The sequence below is a fragment of the Cladophialophora immunda genome (genome assembly GCF_000835495.1).
Source record: "Cladophialophora immunda strain CBS 83496 unplaced genomic scaffold supercont1.6, whole genome shotgun sequence".
In the NCBI taxonomy this organism is placed as follows: Eukaryota; Fungi; Ascomycota; class Eurotiomycetes; order Chaetothyriales; family Herpotrichiellaceae; genus Cladophialophora; species Cladophialophora immunda.
The window spans coordinates 964,577-985,892 of record NW_015622546.1 but is presented as its reverse complement, the minus strand read 5'-3'; the positions used below and the strand labels follow the sequence as shown (position 1 = coordinate 985,892).

Here is a 21,316-nt window from a genome sequence, read left to right as displayed (position 1 = left end):
TTCCGTGCTTTTTCGAGTCTTTGACTGGTTATCCGGGGGGGTTTTTTTTGGAACGTCCCAGCAAACACCACAGCAGGGCCTTTTCGACATCTTTGGAAAAGTCCCTCACTGTCTGAAAGATTGTCTCTTGCCTCGAGGATGAGGGAGCTGCCCATTACGCGCTGCTATTGACCTCCCTGGCTCTGGCATGGTCCGACGCTCCCCTGATGACCGTCGAGAGGTCGCCTAGCGGAAGACGGATCGGAAAGTCCACAGACAGGAGGACCAAGGCCACAAAGATATACCACCCCATGAAAGCGATCGCCAGCAACAGCCCGGCACCCACGTGTTGAAAGGTTTCTGCTCTTGCGGCGAGCCCATTCGCAAGGTCGAAGAAGGAGGCCGAAAGACAAGCGACTGTGGAGTTAGTTAGTCGGCGGATTGATTCGAAGATGGATTGTGGGTGGGGAAAGGAGCACTCGTACAGCATGGAATCAAGGTTAGGAAAATGGTGAAAAAGACGACGTTCGTGCGTAAACTTGCGATGCAGAAGACTGTCACCAGAAGCGTCATGGCTACTAGGAAGAAGCCGAAGGTCGCGAAGAAGGCAGGCTCGCTGAGTCCTTCTGCTGGATTCGACAGGTCTTTGGAATAGGCGGCATATGCACCGTACGATGGGACCAGCGTACAGCCAAAGGTTATCCAGAACCCTCCAAAGGCGAGGAAGACAATGGCAGGGAAGGTGTTGCCTGCAGCGAGAAATGGTGAGCCTCGATTAGATCCTGGCATGGCGGGGAAAACGATCGACTTACCGAGAATCCATTCACCAACTCCCCCAAGGATTTCAATGACACCTCCCAAGTAGATATACGAAGCTCTGGTACAGGGTCAGCGGGCATGAAACCATCACGTCGTGTGTGGGCTATGGATTTATGGCGTACACGTTTGCCGCTCCGAAAGCACCAGCACCTCGCCAGCCCAGTAACACCATCGACAACGCCGTCGCGCAAAGAAGGAATCCTGCGAGCGCGATGGGGGTGGGGTTACCAAATGTCTGCCGGAGTTCGCCCTTGACCTTGTTCTGGGGCGCGAGGTAGAGCTGCTCAAAGAGCTCCGGCGTCATGACAACGCTTCCGGCAGTGTGAACGCGACGCAACCCTTCCTCCTTCTTGTCGGCGTAGACGTCAAGATGCTCAACACGAGCTTCTGTGGGATCTTCTGGAGCCGGCATGTTGATGTTTGTGTTTGTGTGAGTGGTCGGAGGATTTTTTTGGGCTCGAGGAGACAAATGGTCCAGAGAATTGTGTAGAATTGGCATTCCAGTCGCTGGTCTGGTCGAGAAATCAAAGTCTAGCTATATCTATACAAAACCCCTGAATCTGGTGCTTCCCCCACAACCCCCTCTGGATCTACACTTCTCCACACAGCATAAAATGACTTGGAGACAGTACTACGGGACAAGACGGGGATTGAGAGGGACGGTATTGGGGGCAGGAGTCGGGGGAGTTGCGGAGACCTGAGCACCTGGTTGCTGTCCAGGCCAGGATCTCGATTTCCATGTGGCACGCAGTCGTGGATGGGTGACCTGTGCGTACAATGTCGGCATAGGTACACGGAAATAGCTGCTACTTATTTGCGGCTGGATTCTGCCTGCCTGGTGGAAGACACATCCTTACTAGATTGCTGACTACAGCCATCCAAAACTGTGTGCCGTTCAAGCACAGATAAAGACACGTCCAGTACAAAGATCGGAACCCATGTCCAGAGGCCGCGTTGCGGCAGCCTGCGATCGATGCCGTATGAAAAGGAGTCGGTGCGATGGTGGGCAGCCTCAATGCGCTCGATGTCTTGCGGTTGGGCTGGAATGCAAGACGACTCCTCCACGCGGCAGGAAAATCTTCTCGAACGGATACACAGCGTCTCTTCAAGACCGCGTGATATTTCTCGAAGGAAAAGCACAAATGCTGAGAATGGCTCTGGAACAGAAAACCCAGCACCTTAACTCCCTATTGTCGCTTCACGGAATGCCAATACCCAATTCATCTGAGCCCGCGGTCGCTCGAGGCTCTTTGAAGGCGGAATCGCCACCCAACGGCCCTGTAAAGCCAACCCGGCAACTGCAACCAAAGGCTACGACGGGACAAGCTCCACTTCCTCATGGAGGCATCGATGCGGAGTTCGCATCTTTTTCGGTGGAATGTGTCGACATCAAACCATCTGCATCGTCGATTGAAGCGGGCATACCCCTTATGAATGTAGTCGACGGTCCGCAGACGTACGAGCTCTCCAGTTTGCCTCCCGCCGACTTTTTACCTTCGCACTCGATCTCTTCTTTCCTTCTGGACGCAACAACAGACTGCTATCCTTCTGGTTTGGCTTGACAACATCGGAAGACCCTCTGCCCGCGACAGAAATGATATAGCGATGAGGCTGAGAAACTCTGATGCTATCGTGTTCTCCTATGCAAGAAGATGATTGTTACTCCGCCTATACCGCCATCTGGATTGTTTATAAGCTACCCGTCTTAAACAGACGGCTATTTTCTCTCAAGTCCTACCGAAAAGTAGCTCGTCTTTAGAGTATTCAAATCCTTGCGACGGTTTGGGATTTTCTAGATGCTGGGTTTAGATCTCTGCACATGACACAAATGCACTCGATGGTGGAAGTGGTACATGATGTTATTGGTATATAATAAGGGCGGAGACTTCAAGATTACACCAATTGGATCTTCAGAACTGCCGATAGCTCGACACACACTTCGCCAGATTCGCGACTTTACCGCTATTGTTGAGCCTAGTAAGTCTTAGCGCCTTGGGCACCTGCCACACAGATACATAGGTACCTACCTAAAGATACCTGGTAGCTGTCAGACACTCTCTTCCAAGGTTCATACCTGGACACTCAATACCATACCGTCCTGTTAAACACAACTCTCCCCCTTACGCCCACCCTATCTTCCCTAACCTCCACAATGCCCCGCAGCTACTGAACCGGCAATCTGGAATCTGGGGTGCCCCCACTGCTGGGGGCAGGGGGATGGGGAAGGGGGAGGACAGCGATATTGCGGGGTACCTTTCAGTGTCAGTGCCTTCCAGGCTTCATGATAAAGAGAGGGATGGAGGCGGGATAAAGGAACGAAAGTAAAGAAGAGAACGAACTGGTCTTCAAGAAGTCCTTCCCACACGGTTGTCATAGTTCTGTCTACAGACTCGCAGCAAATATGCCCATTTTCACCAAACTTACCGAGACCGTCCAAGAAGTGGACGTGATCATCGCTGGTGGTAAGTCAATCATTCCACCCTTGCACTCCTGTGTCCTTTCTATGAGCATCGTGCGTCCTGACACCGAATGGCGAGACAGGTGGCACTGCAGGCTGCGTTGTCGCTGGGCGTCTGGCTGAGCTCGACCCTACTCTGTCCATCCTAGTGATTGAGCATGGCTCCGACAACTACAACAAGCGAAACGTTGTAATCCCAGCCTTGTTCCTGGAGCATCTCGCCCCAGCTGCCAAGACGGCAATCTTCTATAAAGGAAACAAGTCTGACGCACTCGCCGGCCGTGAACCAATTATTCCGTCTGGGGGGATTCTTGGTGGCGGCTCTTCGGTGAACTTCATGATGTCCGTGACGTTGTGGCCCATCCGTTCAACTAGCTAGGTGGCTAGGTGTATTCAGGGGGCTGATTCTATTGCAGGTACACCCGTGCCCAGCGCGACGATTTCGACTCCTGGAGGACCCCTGGCTGGGGCAGCGAGGATATGAAGCCATTCTTGAACAAGGTATGGGTAGAAGTACCCTGACCAGCCTGCCACTGCTAATGACAAATTCCGGGGACAGCTTGAAACATACCACGGAGCAGGAAAGGCCAAAGACCACGGGTCGAACGGTCCAGTCCACGTCTCTGATGGAGGGTACCGCGCGACTAGCGCCGAATCCGATTTTATTGCCGCTGCCGGAGAGGTTGGCTATCCTGAGATACAAGATCTACAGGATCTCGATTCCAACAACGGCTTTCAGCGGTGGCTGCGCTACGTGTCCCCCGATGGTAAGCGGCAAGATGCGGCGCATTGTTACCTGCACCCTCGTCTACAGGACGGCAAGCATCCCAATCTTCGCGTTCTCGTGCAAGCGAGGGTGAAGCGTGTGATTTTCGATGAAAACAAAAGAGCCGTGGGTGTCGAGTATGAGCCAAACTCGATCTTCCAAGCCGAGATCCACCTCACTCCTCATCCTACTCTCACGGTCAAAGCCAGGAAGCTGGTCGTCCTCTCATGTGGGAGCTGTGGCACTCCTTCCGTCCTCGAAAGGTCAGGCGTTGGCAACCCGAAGATCCTGGAACGCGCATCTGTGCCAGTCGTGGCTGAATTACCGGGAGTTGGCCACGACTACCAGGATCACCATCTGGTTTTCATCCCATATCGGACCGGCCTAGGACCGCGGGAGACGGGCGATGCTATCATCAGCGGGCGGTATAGTTTTGACAAGGCATTTGCCAATAAGGACCCCATTTTGGGCTGGAACACGGTCGATGTATCGTCCAAGCTTCGACCGAGCGACGCCGAAGTCGCTGCCCTTGGAACTGACTTCCAGGCAGCATGGAACCGAGACTTCAAGAACTCGCCCAATAAACCGTTGATGTTGATGGGGTTGGTATCGAGGTGAGTGTTCACTTGCCGAAGCCATCCGACCTATTAGTTAACTCCCTATAGCTATCTTGGAGATCAAAAGTCAGTCCCAGCCGGTCAGTACGTCTCCGTCGCTTGCTACACGGCGTACCCCTACTCGCGTGGTCACCTTCACATCACCGGTCCCAATGTGGACGATCCGCTGGATTTCGAGTCTGGCTTCTTCTCCGACCCCCATGACATCGACATCAAGAAACAGATGTGGGCGTACAAGAAACATCGCGAGATCATGCGGCGCACGAAGATGTACCGAGGTGAAGTGGCGAGCGGCCATCCGAAGTTCGCGCCCGACTCCCCAGCCGCATGCGTGATTCTCGACGAGGCGCCTAGCAGCAAGGGACCAGTCCGGGACATCCAATACTCTGCCGAAGACGACCGTGCGATCGAGCAGTTCCTCCGCGAAAACATCAACACCTGTTACCATTCGCTGGGTACCGCCAAGATGGCGCCGCGGAGCGAACTCGGAGTCGTTGACGAGCGCCTGAACGTCCACGGGGTTCAAGGGCTCAAGTGTGTGGACTTGAGCATTGTACCCGAGAATGTGGGCGCCAACACGAACAACACGGCGCTGGTCGTTGGCGAGAAGGGCGCACACATCATCGCTGCTGACCTGGGCTTGCTCCCGAACTAGAGAGGAAGCCTCGTTTCATGGAGCCACTTCAATGGGCCTCGGGGGGGACCGCTACATGACAGAGCAAGGAAAGAATGGAGTGACAATGAGCCTTCACTAGTGCACAGTCTCGTTGGCAAGGCTGCTGTCCTGTACATAGGTTTCCCAGCTTCATAGTCCACTTCTTTTTGTTCTTACCAGACCCAGCTCCGTGAGCGAAACCTTGTTCTCACTCTCTCATCCACCAGCATCCCTTGCACTTGTTCGGGTCAGGGCAACCCGGCAGCAAATCCGCAGAGGCCAGCTTGCACAGGTCAGCCGGGCTGCGTGAGCAGCTGTCTGCAACAACACAATAGCCACATGTAAGCACCGGCGATATCCCAGCGGGATAGAAATAGCAGCCCTCCAGGTGAAGGTAGACTTCGATGTCCTCAGAACCCTCAAAATTGATACCCTCGACCCTTCTCGCTTTCAGAGACCGTGATCTGCCCGTCGGATCCCACCATGATCTCTACATATCAACCCCAGAAATTTCCAAAGGACCCCCACACCTGGAAAAAATCTCAGATGTCGCCACCGAGAGAACTCTCTCGACAACGACACGGGCCGTTGCTCGTCTCCGAGACCCCACCGTAGCCTACGTAAGTCTAGAGAGTGTTATAGCTGAGACTGGGGGCTTTGGCTCGAACAAAAAGCCTCTTGGAGGCAGGTGCTCGTCGCGGTGGTCGGCGGTCAAGGCGAGTAGAGTGACATAGCTTGAATACTTGGGGGGTCAACTTGGCGGAATTATGTAACTCTATAGGCATGTAGGTACTTGTAGGTGGCTGTCACAGTGGTAGAAATGGAGCAGCACTCAATTATTAGCCAAGGTGCAGCGCCCCCGTGCGCATTTACTTTTTGCATGGATCACCCACATAAACTCCTATTCCATACTCCTCTCTCCGTACGGAGTATTCGTGAAGTATCGGGATCCTGTAAGGGCCCTGGTTCTTTCAGCAAGTTAGTAAGGACGTCGTGATGAGGGGGATTCAAAGTCCATGCTTGCGCGGTGTCGGAAGCGGAGACAGCGGGTGACGAAAAAGGGTAGATCCTCGACAGTATGTGGCGGCACAATGTGGCGGCACCTTGGGGGCGGTCCATTCAGATGGATCTGAACGAATGACCTGGTCCTGCGGCTCCCGTCCTGAGCTGAGGAGAGTCCCCGGGATCAGACGCACGGAGCTAGTGCTTTCAGGCGTAGAAATAGCGGTAGTCAGTTATGAGAACGAACAAGCAAGAGCTCGAGGAATATATCCGTCCAACTGGCATATATGTCGATAGTGCCGCTACGAGATTTCATGGGGGCGGGACTGTCTATACGAGGATCAATAAATAAATAGTAGCTCTTCACACCAAGAATCTTCGGCATCGGTAGAAAGAGTTCTGGATCAACTCTGCCCCCGCTTTCGAGTACCTGAACGCACCGCCTTTGATATCTCAGAAGTCCATGTTGGGACCCTGAACATCCCAGAAATTCGCGTGAATTCCCGGCAAAGGTGTCCGAGGTGTCTCCTTCGATCAAACATAACACCACTTGCGATAACATATTCCAAAGGAATAGGGCAACCAAAAGTCAAGCGTCTGGCCGGAAGGATTGTTTCCATACACTTACCAATTTCGACCAGGTCAGGTTAGAGTATCAAAAACCACTTATCGCTTGGGCAATCACCTTACAAGTCGCACATCCTCCGAAGCCCGGCCTTCTTCAGCCAAGGACACTTTTGCCCACAGCACCATACCAGGCCAAACCCAGCAAGCCTCCCAAGACAATCGCCGGAGCCGCGGGGATGTTGAACCAGGCTGACTCGGAATATGTTAACACGGCGACCACGACCCACCAGGGTTCCTTCGCCAGACTCTGACCCTGCGTCGCTTGAGGCGTCAAGTAGCCGATTTCCCACAAGCGATAAACCGCCGTGAAAACCAGCCCGACTGCCGTTGCGTTGACCCCTCGAAGGAGGCTGACTACCACTGGCTTTGTGCGAAGGACTCGCCAAATGCCCTGGACTCCCACGGCCAGCGCGATACCCGGCAGGAAGATGCCAATGTACCCCATCAAGGCGCCGAGGATCGTGGGCTGAGATGTGCCCAACAGCGCTAGCGCACCGAGATAGACGCCGAAGTTGAAATTCGGCCCAGGAAATGCCTGAATGATGGCCAGGCCGATGAGGAAGTCTCGCGACGAGACCCAGCCGGGCTGAACCACGTATTCTCGGAGCAAGGGGATCACGACGGGACCTCCGCCAAAGATGATTGTCCCCGCGAGATACATGTTTGCGAACAGGTCCAGAGGCCGTGGAGTGGATTTGAGAAGACCACGTGTGACAAGAACTGCGACAAATGATGCTAGAAACCACGTCAGAAAAGAAGGCCTCACATCGGAGGGAGCACAACGGTGGAAGGGGAGTGGCATACCAAAGAAGACGGCGATAATGATGAGTCCTGTGGGCACCGAGATTCCATGTGATCGCATATCCGTAGAAGGAGCTGGTGCATCATTGGCGACCGGTGCAGATGTCGAAGCCTCGCCGACTTTCGGTGATGCTGCATTCGCTGATTGAGCGACTGCCGCTGCAGATCTTCTTTGCACCGTGTTCGACCTCTCACTGGGCGCGGTGGTCATCTCTATGCTTTGGCCTCCGTCGTTGCCAGTTTCCTCCACTGCAGGTTCCTGTCGTGATCTCCGCTCCTTCAATCTCCTTCTCCATCGAGCAACTGCCTGTCTGAGACGAGTATCCCAGATCGCCGTCGCAATGCCTCCACCCAGTATGAGGACGGGAAAATACCACAAGGCATTATAGCAGAGGCCCGCGCATGCGCCGAAGATGACAAGAATTCTCGACAGTCTGTCCTTGATGGCTTTGTCTGCGAGCTGTTTGCGACCAGGTCAGCTGAATGGCGGTGAGGCGTCGCGAAGAAAAAGGGGATCTCACACCTGAACAGCAGCAAGAGCGACAATTCCGACGGTTGAGGAGTTCAGGCCTGATAGGAATGCGCAGGCAGCACCCGGGAGGACGGTATTGATGTGTTGGACTCCAAGCGACAGCCCATACATTGCGATCGCCCCAGGAAGGCTGCACAAAATGTCAATTTCCTCCATGCATTTGCCACTCTCCATATTCCCGTATCAGACCCACCTCCAAGTCAGGAAGACAAACACTGCTGGGATGAAGCCTGCATGGATGAGCGCCATGCAAAAGAGCATCTTGGTGCTCCCTGGCCCCGGAAGGGCCTGGCAGATGGCGAAAAGCTCTTGGTACTGCGACAGACATGGATGAGCAAGAGGAGACGCCCTGATGGAGGATGATAGATCACCGTTTGCTCATCGATCCACGGGACCACACCCCCACGACCTTCTACGAAGCGCCGATGCAAGATCTGGAAATGTACAGGAGGTCCTCCAAAGGCCGTAAATCCAAGATCGCAGGTCCGCCAGAAGACGTCGGCGAATCTCCAGAGGAGCTTCTGGTTGTTTGCCTGCAGGGCATTCTGGCGATCTCGAGTGTACTGGTGAAGTGCTTTGATGTTTTCGAGAAGCGGCATTTTGGTCTCGAGCGTCTTGCGATCCCCAACAGAAGCGATCTCAGCTCAATCGCAGTCTCGATGCCGGGAGAAAGGACAACCAGGGCTCAGATGCTTTCAAATTTCAAGCTTCTCCTCCTTCATCCAATGAGATGATGGCGGTGAGTCGCCAAGTTGCTTAAGCAAAGCCACCACCAAAATCGATGAATGACGCCATAAAAGGCTGCCGATTCCAATCAAATGACAATATTGAGGTGAGGGCTCTGGGTTTTGCGAAGTACGAGATGTCGCAAGTCCAAGAAAATAATCTGGGCTATTATTAAAAATGCAGTACCACTAATGTAATTCGATAAATAAATGTGTTACATCTCAAGTCGGATACGCAATCTCGGCCAACCTTGCAAGACTATGCGATTATCTTCAAGTGCATCATGCGCCTGCTTCATGCCCGTGACTTTAAGTCGTCCTCGAGCAGGGAAATGCGGGAATTCTCAATCTACTAATCCTATGTACCTATCATCTCCCCTAGATGGGCTCAATAGCTGGCAATGCCAGGGCTGGCTCTTTACCAACTTGCCAAAGCTTCGAGCCGACGGCAGCTGCAGTGGGGCTAGGGCTGATTGAGTCGCTCGGCGAGCTTGCGCAAGGAAAACTATGTACTGTCTACTACTAGCTAGGACTACTAGTACTACTATGTATGTAGTGTTCTCGGCTGGATTGATACTAGTGCTATTGGTACTATACATACAAGTATTAAGGTGTTTTCCTTTGAATGGAGAGGAACAAGCCATAATAAATCTAGTAATAGATCTTAGGATGGTTCTAAACAGGTTTGATGCTATACATACGGGCCGAGCATAGACTTCAAGTATAGTACTGAGTATTTTGAATTAGAGGCGCGATTTGAAACGTGAGTTTGCTCCTGGCATTGCAAAAGCACGTTCATTTGTCTGAGAACTACATGGTATTTAAGTTGCAATCACCGTGGACTTGACTCTGATCGGCATGAACTGAGTCAAGATTCCAATCGATTTGGAACGATTCTGGCCCCAGCTACATCCAGATTGGACTCGGTCTGGTGTCGGGTTGGAATCGACGCAGAGTCGAGCTAATACCCAGTGCTGGTTCTCAAGCTTTTTCCGTAGTATTGATAGTAACTCTTGAGAGTCCCTGCAGCTCCTATAGTCTTGTCTGTGTGCGCTTCGAGGTATCAAGGATGGCTAAAGAATGAGCTTCTTTGAGTAGCTGGTAGTATTTCGCAATATACAAGGGCGCACTTCGAAATCCTTATTGTACCAGCACCATTATCTTCGGCCAGCCAGTGTATCTTACAACCATACTCTTAGTCATTGGCAGCTGGGTAGGTCAAGGGCAGTAGGTATTCAATGTGCTTGTGTTGGCGCGGCAGAACTCCGTGTCTATATTTGCCATTGAGGTGTGGTAAACTACCCCTGCACTTGAAACGCAGCAGCGAAATGCCCGAATGCGGTTTAGCTGGCTCTTGTCGGGCGGTGAATCGGGATTCGCCTTATTAGTACTAGTGCCTTGATGTGACTACCTGCCTCTTCTCTCCTGGCCTAAAAGCACACCACTTACAAGTCGGTAGTGTCATCGAAGGTTTGGCGGACGGCAGTGCTATCTACAAGTAGGTAGTCCTGAGACCTTGTGCCGATAAAGGGTAAGTTCTAGCTCCTCTTACAGATTGCCTTTTTCAGTTGGTAATGACGCTGTAGGAGGTACCGGGACAGGCGCCGTCGACTTTACATTCTATCCAATCAACCTCGGCTTCCGTCCGCGGGCCTGGCCAAATCCCGCCAAAAGCCTTGCCATCTTTCCCCTCTTTTTGGTCTCTTTCACTTGAACTTCTCCTCTGCTTTCGATGGTGGTGATTGGCCACCATCAATTTCTATTCTCTCCGCAGGCGAGTACGTCCATCCTCCCCCGACTTCTCAGGGATCCACGTCGTTTTATTCGCCGACCTCACAACGTGCGTCGGCGCTAGATCATCGGGTGCCTGAGACATCGACAACTCTCCCGCTTCCCATTTGCTCATCCTCCTGGCTTGCAGCAGCGCAAGCTGAGCCCAAGAGTCCAAGCAACCCAAACACCTTCCTAGGAAGGGTTTCTAGGCCTTTTCTCCTCAACTTTCCCACTCCCAATGGGGCAGCTCCAGCAGCTCTGGGACGGGATGTGCCACCTATCAGCTGCCGAATGTTAGCAACAGCTATAAAACTTGGAACAAGCTCCTCCCCCAATGCGAACTTCTTCTCCTTGACCTCCTCCTTTGTCACACTGCACCATCCGTCGTACATTTGGGCGCTCGCTACTCCAGATCCGACGATCCTACACTCGCTCCTTGATTGCGAACAGCATCTCTCAAACATATACGAAACAGCTTGTTCAGGTGGACTCGATCGTTGGATCATCATCATTCTACCCGCTCCTACTAGCTTCGCAGACAGAACCTGAACCCTGGCCAAGATGCGCTTCCTCGCTCTCGCTGCTGTCGGGCTCTCATCCTTCCTCCATCTTGCAGCGTCGCAAGATCTCTCTACTCTCCCTACATGCGCGGTACGTATCATGCATGCCACACCAGTAGGAGTGAATATTCGCAGACATGACTGATGCCAGAGTAGGTGAGCTGTGCCCTCAACGCCATTTCCAGCACCGGCTGTGCAACCACCGATGCTGCCTGCATCTGCCAGGCGAGCAGTTTCCTGAGTGGAGTGTACTCGTGCATCTCTACTGCTTGCAATGCCACTGACATCGCTGGTAAGCTCAGTCCTCTTCGCACTGTCAGTGTGGAGTATGAAGCTGATTCCTCGCTCCCTCCAGCAACTCTACAATTTGCCGAAACTTTCTGCGGCCAGGCAGGCGTCAGCATTACCCTTCCCACGGCCTCTGCTACTGCCGGACCAACTTTCACTCTCAGCTCCACTAGTGCCCCAGCATCGGCTTCCGCGACCTTGACCAGCAGCTATGTGCCAGCGAGCGGCGCTCCAGCTGCAACCTATACCGGTGGCGCACAGATTTTGAAACAGCAGTGGGCAGGTGTTGCAGGTGTAGTTGGACTGGGTGTTGCCGCCATACTGTAAAGGGCGGGGGACAAGAGAATGACTATGCCTGGATAATTGAAAGGTGAGAGAGAACATGGCCCGAGGAAGATATCTGAATGGATACTGGTCGGTACCACTACCATATGAGTCGACAATGTTTACGAGGTTATGATGCGAAATGGAAAATGGGTAGTACTACCGCTACAATACCAAAACAGCCCTAGGACTGCTGGGAAATGAGTGGATGGTCTCTTTGGATATTCTGTTTCTGTACGTAGTAACCCGTAATCCTAATCATTTCTTATACGCTCCGAAGGGGTTTGGCTACTGCGTTGGTAGTAATGCCGTCACGGAACAGCCGTAGGGAGCTCCATGCGGTACGGGGCAACGGTCAACCGGCAATCCTCGCTCAGCGCGACATCTGATGATTCCGTATCATTTTTGAGTCGACGTTGCACAGCCTAGATTTAATGGGCAAAGGTCATGAATTTGGAATCCCCAGTCGAAACAACAACACACGCACTTGTTCTCCCTCGATCTGGTCTGGTTCGAAAAGGGACGGCATTGTAGTGCTAAGCCTCGTCAAGACCGGTATGTGGTCAGGATCTCCTAATACTATGTATTGTGTACAGCCTTACTTCCTCTAAGAAGACTGGAATCCGAACTGAAACATTCCCTCGACATGGGGTGGTGAGGTGGTTGTCTCAGACACCATACAGCTGATATGTGATATTTTGCCGGGGACGTGTCCCAGCCAATTCGCCATCCAATGAGCAATCGACTTTGGCCCTGATCGGAGTGTCCATCCTTGATAGGCAATCTAGATCTGTGACTTGCCTATCCCTTTCGCGTGGCCTTCTGGCCTGCCAAAAGAGCTTGCCGGCCTCCGCATGCATGGGCGTGCCTCGGTAATAAAATCCAGGTGTGATTCAATCAGATCTTACATTTCATTCAGACCGTTTGTGGATCCTGCCAGCATGTCAGGTGGGCAAGGATCTAGGGTATGTAGTAGTATAGTGACGCCCCGCCGCCGCAGCATGTCGAATTTGAGAGGGTTTCGGGTCTCAGACCTTTCTCGGATCATGTCCCCTTTCACACGTCATATATTTGATGAAGGCGTTTTCGAAGCCGGGAACTACCCAGGCTGCGCGCCCCGTCGTGTCCATGTATAGCACGAATAAAATCAGCAATGCGGTGCACCAGCCAAAGCTATTCTAAGTCTTTCAACGACATCATGTACTCCGCTATTAGATGCAAGATCACATAACCCGCACCTTCGCGGTAATAGAGCGATATGATTGACGGAGATTCTGTCCCCCTCGTTGGCCAGCAAAGCAAACTACGACCTCGATCCTGCTTGGTTGTATCTCAGGACTACTACCTTCCGCCTTTCGCAGTTGCACTGCTGCTGTCAAAGGCACTCGATTCGGCTTGAGCGTCCGAGTACATGCGTAGAACATTACATTACCACGAGACACCATAAAAAGCTATGGTCTCGAGAGAAGTACAACACAGGAAGGTTGCCTCGATTAGGTAGGTGTCTTGTCTCCGGCTTCTCGTTTGGATACATTGGCTACGTTATGAGAGAGACAGGTGTCCAAAACAACAAAAGGACTACGGCACACTGGGAAGGTAAATAAAAAGGGTGCTCCTGCTACCCTTTTCAAACTCTCGCGGCTTCATATTGGTAGTTAAAGTCCTGGTGGAGCATGATCAGACCGGCTTAAGGCACAAAACCTAGATGTGAAGCATCGGACAACAAGGAAATAATGCCAATGTCTGTAACATCTGCTTCTCTTTTTTGTGGAAGCTAATTGCATTCGTCCTGATATGGGTCAAGCGGATGTCTTCCTTTGTTCACTCACAGTCGCTAGCCCAGCACACAGAGACTACATGCTCGAATGACCGCCCGGGAGATTCGCATCGTCGAGATTTGACTTACTAATTTTCGCTGGACTGCGGGAAGCCTAGCATATGCTCTATTTTGATGGCGAAGGCGGATAGATTTCGTACCAATTCATTGGTAGTCTACCCGACCGCGGTCGGATGCGTTCGCAAATCCAGTAACAGACAATCAGACAATATAGTGCTCATCTCTCCTTCTTGGTCATCATCGGGTGTGTTGGAGATATCCAGACCAGCCGACTCCCCAGGTCCTGGTAGACGATGCCGACCTCGTAGCAAATACTACCGTTAACCATCAGCCCGGAGAGGTCAATTTGTGGTATACAACTGGAGCGAAATAATGCGGTGGAATCTTGAGTAGTCATCCTGACAAGGGTACGATAGCCTGGAACCGGTATAGCTCATGGACTAGACCATGGTTCGGTTGCCGAAAAGAGGCGTAGCTGCCAGGCTAGCTCCATCTGGTAGGTAACCAAATCTCAAAGCGGTCTCTTCAAAGAGTCGGTGCAAGCATTCAATGGCTGGTTCACGCCCGGCATCATCGAATTTCGTGTTCCCAACATCATTGCCATTGTTACTCAGCAGTGCGTTCTGATCCCATTTGCCGGGACACGGCCTTGGGTCATGGCGCAATCGAGTGCCGCTAACCAGCCTCTGGGGCTTCCGACATCTATTTAGACCATCGCTCGACGCTCGAGAAACAACTTTGGTACGGCCAAAAATCAATACCTATACCTCCAAATACCAATTTTAAGTCACCAGGCACGCCGAGGTACCCGCAGTGATCGTTGTATCGCACACGCACCTTAAAGGATGGCTTTAACTGCTCAAGCTCTCATCGACCGCCATACGTCCGAAATCCATTTCGCCTTGTCGAAAACATGGCTAACCTCGGCAGGGCAAGTGTCAAGGACCACCAACCAATCCCTACCTTTGAGGAGATCATAAAGTCAGGCAACGACCTCCCTCAGATCGTGATCAGTGAGAACCACCGCTCCGAGAATGCTGTGCTTGAAATGCTGATTCCGTTTACAGTCACTTGCGCCGACCCACGGTGCATTCCTGAGAACATCTTCAAGCTGAAAACCTTGGGTGAGCTGAATGGATGTGGGACTGGTAGAGACATGCTTGCTGACGGTACGTGTGTAGAGGCGGTGGTCTTGAGAGTCGCTGGAGGGAATGCGCAATATGTCTTGAACCACCTCCTTTCCATCGACTCGCTCGTACATTTCAAGGAAGCCATCATCGTTCAACATACAGGTAGGTGATTTGCACCTCAAGTGGCCCCGGGGGAATCTCCTTCACGGACCGATGCCCCGGCTGATGCTCGTCTGTGTAGATTGCGGAGCAACCCATTTTAGAGATGCGGTGGTGAAGGAAGAATTGGCCCAGCGTGCACCAGACGCTAAGGCTGAAATTGACAATATGACATTTGGTGAAATCACGGGGTAAGCACGAGACCCTTCCTTAGCGGTACCACATCACTGATACAGCCTTGACAGGTCCCTCAGTGACAATGTGAAGAAGAGCATCGCTTTCTTGAAGGACTCGCCACTTGTTCCAGAGTCATTGAAATCCAACATTCGGGGATTTGTGTTTGACATTAAGACTGGAGAATTGGAGGAAGTCAACTAGAAGGTCTGGTAAAGCAGTCTGCGCGATGTCGAAAGCAGATATAGGAGGCACGAGCGATCTGTAAGTAGCCAAATTTGAGTGTCTCATGGCTCTTTCATCGATTCCAGACGCATATTCGTATCGTTTAGGTCGGTTTGACGTGGGTAGAGGTACATATTGGCACGTTCACCCCATTCAAGATTCACAATACCATCATCTTCTCATATCTCTCCTTCCCGTGATCTCTTCGGACGGAATTTCCAACAGCGTGCTCCGTCAGCATTTCCGACTCTTACTTGCTTCCCCCTACATATCTGGTAACCTTGGTACCCTCAATAAACCAAGGCCTTGTAGCATGTTCTAATAGCATGATCACGCAATAGTATTTTTGCTTGCAAACAGGTGGGCATGAGAGATAGAAGAAGCTGCATCCGCGGCTATTGCCATGAAGCACCGTGGACTCGGTGGGGTCAATGGGTACCAGAATGCAACGAGGTGCCCATGTTGACAATACAGATGCAAAAGATCGGGTCCATCAATTGATTTGCCTGTCTACGCTGTGGTAGCGGCTATCCCACTGCGAGTGTGCAAAGTTGACAGTCTCTGAGTTCTGATATTGATGGACCACACCCTGACCATTCACGCCTGGCAGTGCTATACTATCCACAGCATGCTGTATGCGCTGCGCAAAGAGTTGCTTGCCAAAGGTCATCCTAACAGAAGTCGATACGCCAACACAGTCGATATCCAACTCGAGATGCCCGTACTTGGCCAGTTCCGCATCTAGCTCTGTGCACCAGGCATCCGCCTGGCTTCGACCTTCCTCACCTCGCCTCAACGCCGCTTTGCCTTTGACGACTCAGTTCTTGGTCGAGCTTCACTCGCAGCAGCCGAGGACTCCAGTCTTACACAAAGCACCGTCTTCCCGCACCGTCAATTGACGATGACGACTTTGTCCAGCCAGGGCGCGATATGGCAGCTTGGAGACTGCTCATATTCGCAACGGTGAGAAGTACATGGTATGGACGGGTCAACCATTTGAGATATCGGACTCTCTCGATCTGCTGCAGAGAGTTGTTGAAGGGGAGGCGGCTATCATCGTCAAGTCTGACGGGCACATCGGCGGCATTGAACTACATAGTATTCGATTCTAGAGAGAGAGGCACGGCCGCTTACCAGTGGACATGCGTACTATGCAGGAATTCTGGACCTATGAATTCCTCCTGGTCATCGAGAACACATCTGTGGGAAAATCCAGAGGAAAGAAAAAGAAACGGTAATAATATTTTAAAAGATGATCGCTCCTACAATTCAGTCCAGGGCGCGCTTCGGCGGTCTCCGCACCCACAAAATCTTTGACTTTGGCGCGATTGGATCCGTTTTCAAGCTCTTTGACTCTTATCGAGGCGACAACTTTGAATACGACTTCTGCTTCGCACGCACCCGGAGCATGAAAGCGATACCAGCAGCGCAAACTGTGACTTGGGAACCGGAAAAATACTAGTATATATGTAACTTCCCAGTTTGAGTGCCTCCTCCATCGTACAGATCCGACAGTCTCATCTCCCTCTCAATAACCCCAACACACTCTCGAATACTACCACTAGAACTATATTCCATTGTACTATTAGCGCTTGAAGCCAAGACCCCCCCCAAAATGCCACGACCCCAAGACCTGGCGACGGCGCTCCTCTCGACAACCGAGAAATCCATCATCCCGCTGACGGCGAAGCAAGTGTCGCAGGGGTCGAAGCTGTTCGGGGCGGCGGTGCTGGACCGCGCGACGCTGGGGACCGTCATCGCCTCGACCAACAACGAGCGCGAGTCGCCGCTGCTGCACGGCGAGATCAACTGCATCCAGCAGTTCTTCCAGCTGCCGCGCGAGCAGCGGCCCGAGACCAAGGACTGCGTCTTCTTCGCGACGCACGAGCCCTGCTCGCTGTGCCTGAGCGGCATCACCTGGTCCGGGTTCAACGAGTTTTATTACATGTTCACGTACGAGGACAGTCGGGACCTCTTTGCCATTCCCTGTAAGTTCCAATGCCACCGCTGATGGTATTCCCCAACTCCCATGCAGGAAGGACTATGTACGATTTGGCGCCGATCAGAACTTCTCTACCGAGAAATACTGGGTGTGTGTATTGTTAGTAGCTGACTACTTGAACTCCATCAGACGACATCGACATCCTGAAGTCCGTCTACCAGGTCCCCTCGCCAGGCGACACGGAGGAGACTCTGGCGGCCAAGCCACTGTACAACCGCAAAAACAAGTTCTTCACCGCGCGATCGCTGGCAGAGCTAATCGACTCCGTCGAGGACGAAGGGGCGAGGACGAAGCTGAAGGGCGAGCTGGAACGGGTCAAGAAAATGTACGACCAGCTCAGCGCGACGTATCAGGAGGGGAAGAAGAGCGGAGCGACGACGAGCAGCTTCTTCCAATAATGAATGGCAAACTTCAACCTGGTGGCGATTTGGAAATATAGTACTAGCAGCGAAGAACTTGAAGCTTTGAAAGGCGAGGCTTGATGGGATATTTCATTTCCTGGACACGAGACAGGCCAATTTGAATCGAATCTATTGATTGCCCTCCTCCAACTACATCCCAACCATGCTAGGAACTTCTGCTAGTATCGTATATACATACCCCAGATCCGGGAGGCGTTCCCTTTCCCCCGGCCACGCCCTCCGCTGATAGACTCCAGACTCAATCTCTGCAAGGGCCCAGGCGAGTTCGTGTCCCCAGCATCGTCTCGCATTAGGTGTCCTGCCTCCTTCCCAGCACCAGCGACCCCAAGCCAGGCCGGAGGCGGTAGGGACCGTCAATTCGTCGCACTACTATCAGCGCGAGGATACGCGACACATTCAATGTTGTGGCCCCCGGGAGTGAGGAGGAAGGCTGCGTAGTAATTTGGGTGGTATTCGGGCCGCAGGCCTGGTGCGCCGTTGTCCGTCCCGCCAGCCTTGAGCCCCGCGGCATGGAATGCATCGACCTGTGCTTGATCTAGACACCCGCGGTCAGTTCTCGTCAGCCGATTCGATCGGTGAGAACGAAAAACAGCACCACCACCACCCGTACAGCAGTTCATACCTTTAGCTTGTAGGGCAACATGGTTTCTCAAGATCTTGGTGTCATCAGGAATGGGCTGACGGTCCTCGACGCCGACAATCCACAACCAGGGTGCCGACTCGCCCAAGCCGACAACACCTGGGACGGGGCGCAGGAACTCCTTCAAGCCCATGTGTCCGAAGGCGGCGAGGAGGAAGGCGACCTCATCGTCGACTTTGCTGAAATGCACCGAGTAGGACATGTGGTGGATCGACATTTTGATGAGATGCACACTGATGGTGGGAAAAGGGAGGGGGAAGAGGTGCCAGCAGTGTTACGATGGACAAGATGGCGAGATGGCGGGGGGAGTGGATCAGTGATCACAGTCAGTCAGTTCAGGTCGTCAAGTTCCTTCAATGCGATGGCTTTTAATGTGAAGCTGTTGTCTTGAGACCGGAGAGCAGGAGGAAAGGAAACATCCACTCATATACCACGTTCCCAAGTGCCATCCACGATTACTCCTCATATGAACCCCGGACCCTCCGTCCGTGTAACTTCCATTACTCACAAAAACGAGCCCTCACCTCACGTGTGGGCGCGTCAATTTCGTGCTCGGTCGCGCTCTCCCCATCTCGGGTCTAGCCAGGTCGCTTGGCCTGGGGCGCCACGCACGCCGCGCCAGGCACCAGCTGACAAACCGGCTTGGCGATTGGGCAATCCCACCTTGCTGCCTGGAGGTGCCTGATTGCTGCTGCACGATGACTTTGGACAGGACGAGGGCCCTCGACCGGGCGGAACAGAGTAAGCCAAATCGCGGGGAGAGCCCACAAATCACTCGTACGTAAGGTAAGAACACTACCGTCTACAATGGTCCTACTATTCCGCACGTGGTAGTCAGAGGGAGGACCCCTTCCAAGCCGATCGACCCATCCTCAAGGACGCAAAGTGGTGGAGGCCAGACCTGCCATATTGTACTACTAGTGTAAAGCAGAAGGTGAGAGAGATAATGAAGTTAACCGCGCCGTCTGGTCTCTGTGGCAATCCTGCCCTGTGAATAATGGTAGAGAGGACTGACAGCAAGAAATAAATAGGACGGATTGGGAGGTGCGAGTCGACCTGGGCTGTTGCTTCCCGATTCGGCGAATTTGGTGTCGCGTTTCCGAGCACGCCGCAATTTCCCCCTATGACTCAAGCGCAACCACCTCCGGAAGGAGTCCCCGACTTCCTCATTCTCAGTGTTTTTACAGTGGCCGACTGTGAACACTCTTAGAGAACTAAGTGGACAGGTCGACCACTTTGCTACACAAATCATTTGCCTTCACCGAGTCCCTCACCAACCTGAAGATCCCCTACGCGACTGAGAGGATAGTATTCCTATTAGCTACAGTAGTTGGCATACAGCTGGCGCTCCTCATTCCCAGGGGGTGCCGAAGCTAGTCCAACGGATGTCTACTGTAGACTGGCTCCGAAATCGATTTGGACACAGACCTAGCCTGACACGAGTCAGATGCAGTCACGGTTCCAATTTGTCTCGCCTATGTAACATATGTTGGGTTACAAAATAGCGAAAAGCATACGGGGACTACTATAACTAAACTAGTAAGCACATAGTACTATGTATAGGTTTGGGAGAGAGTAACATACACCATTTAAGGATAGGGTTCATAGCGTAGCGAAGTGCGGGCGACTTTGAAACCTCACCTCATTTCAGCACCCGTGATTGTAATAGTGTGCGGATGAGCAGCTAAACAAAGCTGCAAAACTCTCACGGATACTAAGCAGTACTCATCACACTATGTATTGGGCCGACCGTTGGAGTTGTAAGTGACATAGTAGTAGTAGTAGTAGTAGTAGTAGTAGTAGTAGTAGTAGTAGTAGTAGTAGTAGTAGTAGTAGTAGTAGTAGTAGTAGTAGTAGTAGTAGTAGTGGCGGTGGTATTGACCCAACCCTCCTCCTCTTATAAGTAGTTCTCGGCGTGGAATTCGACGGCGAGCGTTGCGTTGACCTCGACAAGCTGCGGCTCGAACTCGATGCCCACGCCAACCTCAAAAGTCGCAGAGCTCGTGACCTTCCGCTTGGTCTGCATGACCCGGCCCATCGGCCAACTGTCCTGCACGTCCTCGATCTTGACGCAAGTGACCTTGTCCCTGCCGATCTTGGTCCCGTACGCCTGGGCCCGGGAGATGGCGTGCTGCAGCGCCTTCAACCGGGCCTGCTCGTCCAGCTCGGCCTTCCTCCCATCCTCCAGCTGCCAATCGATGCCCCGCAGCTCGACGTGCGGCATGCTCGACAGGCGGACGACCATCTGGCCCAGACAGGCAAAGTCGCGGAAGTGGATGGCGATGTTGGAGTTGGCGCTGTAGCGCTTCTTCTCCAGCCGGACGCCTTTGCCGTTGTATTCGTCCGCCGCGGAGATGGAGAGCGAGGCGATCGAGTAGAAGCTCACGGGCGCCGCGGGGGATATGTCGCCGTTCTCCAGGCGCGGACACAGCTGGTCCAGGTCGCCTTGGATCTCGTTCACGGTCGACACCACGTGGCCGGAGACTTGGTCCTTGTCCGAGCCTGTGTCGGAGGCGGCTAGATTCAGCACCGCTCGCTGTGCGGTCGTGGTGATGGTGGCGTGGCCTTGTATATGGATCAACGTCGGAGGGGATGCCATGATGTCAACAGATCTCAGAGGCCCCGCAGATTTGAAATGAAGATATTGTGGGAGGGGGAGGGGGGGTCAAAATGTAATGAAGAACTAGGTAGACAGGAGCGCAATCAGATCTGTCTGGGGAGCGCTGAGCATTTTTATACACACAGCTGGGTCTGTTGCCTGATATCGCAAGGTCAGAGCTGAGACAGCTTTGTCCGGTCCA

The 21,316-nt window shown here is 52.8% G+C and overlaps 5 protein-coding genes across 5 annotated transcripts; 2 read left to right on the top strand and 3 right to left on the bottom strand.

Moving 5' to 3' along the window:
* Positions 1–6,631: 6,631 nt before the first annotated feature.
* Positions 6,632–8,900, bottom strand: PV07_09941 (uncharacterized protein). Its single transcript, XM_016397238.1, has 5 exons — positions 8,628–8,900; positions 8,450–8,571; positions 8,248–8,386; positions 7,728–8,184; positions 6,632–7,658 (listed from the first exon to the last, which is right to left on the bottom strand). Exons 1-5 carry the CDS (start codon positions 8,853–8,855, stop codon positions 7,018–7,020), a joined length of 1,587 nt encoding a protein of 528 aa, XP_016244429.1. The 5' UTR covers positions 8,856–8,900; the 3' UTR covers positions 6,632–7,017.
* A 2,108-nt stretch (positions 8,901–11,008) lies between these two features.
* Positions 11,009–12,222, top strand: PV07_09940 (uncharacterized protein). Its single transcript, XM_016397237.1, has 3 exons — positions 11,009–11,405; positions 11,471–11,606; positions 11,670–12,222. Exons 1-3 carry the CDS (start codon positions 11,316–11,318, stop codon positions 11,927–11,929), a joined length of 486 nt encoding a protein of 161 aa, XP_016244428.1. The 5' UTR covers positions 11,009–11,315; the 3' UTR covers positions 11,930–12,222.
* A 4,844-nt stretch (positions 12,223–17,066) lies between these two features.
* PV07_09939 (uncharacterized protein) lies at positions 17,067–17,936 on the top strand (the record flags this gene model as incomplete). The annotated part of the gene is made up of 2 exons (XM_016397236.1): positions 17,067–17,439; positions 17,583–17,936. The coding sequence occupies 2 exons, from the start codon at positions 17,067–17,069 to the stop codon at positions 17,849–17,851; spliced, it is 642 nt and encodes a 213-aa protein (XP_016244427.1). The 3' UTR covers positions 17,852–17,936.
* Position 17,937: 1 nt separating this feature from the next.
* PV07_09938 (uncharacterized protein) lies at positions 17,938–18,905 on the bottom strand. The gene is made up of 2 exons (XM_016397235.1): positions 18,498–18,905; positions 17,938–18,410 (listed from the first exon to the last, which is right to left on the bottom strand). The coding sequence occupies exons 1-2, from the start codon at positions 18,730–18,732 to the stop codon at positions 18,229–18,231; spliced, it is 417 nt and encodes a 138-aa protein (XP_016244426.1). The 5' UTR covers positions 18,733–18,905; the 3' UTR covers positions 17,938–18,228.
* A 1,453-nt stretch (positions 18,906–20,358) lies between these two features.
* PV07_09937 (uncharacterized protein) lies at positions 20,359–21,196 on the bottom strand. The gene has a single exon (XM_016397234.1). It carries the CDS (start codon positions 21,112–21,114, stop codon positions 20,413–20,415), a length of 702 nt encoding a protein of 233 aa, XP_016244425.1. The 5' UTR covers positions 21,115–21,196; the 3' UTR covers positions 20,359–20,412.
* Between the last annotated feature and the right edge of the window lie 120 nt (positions 21,197–21,316).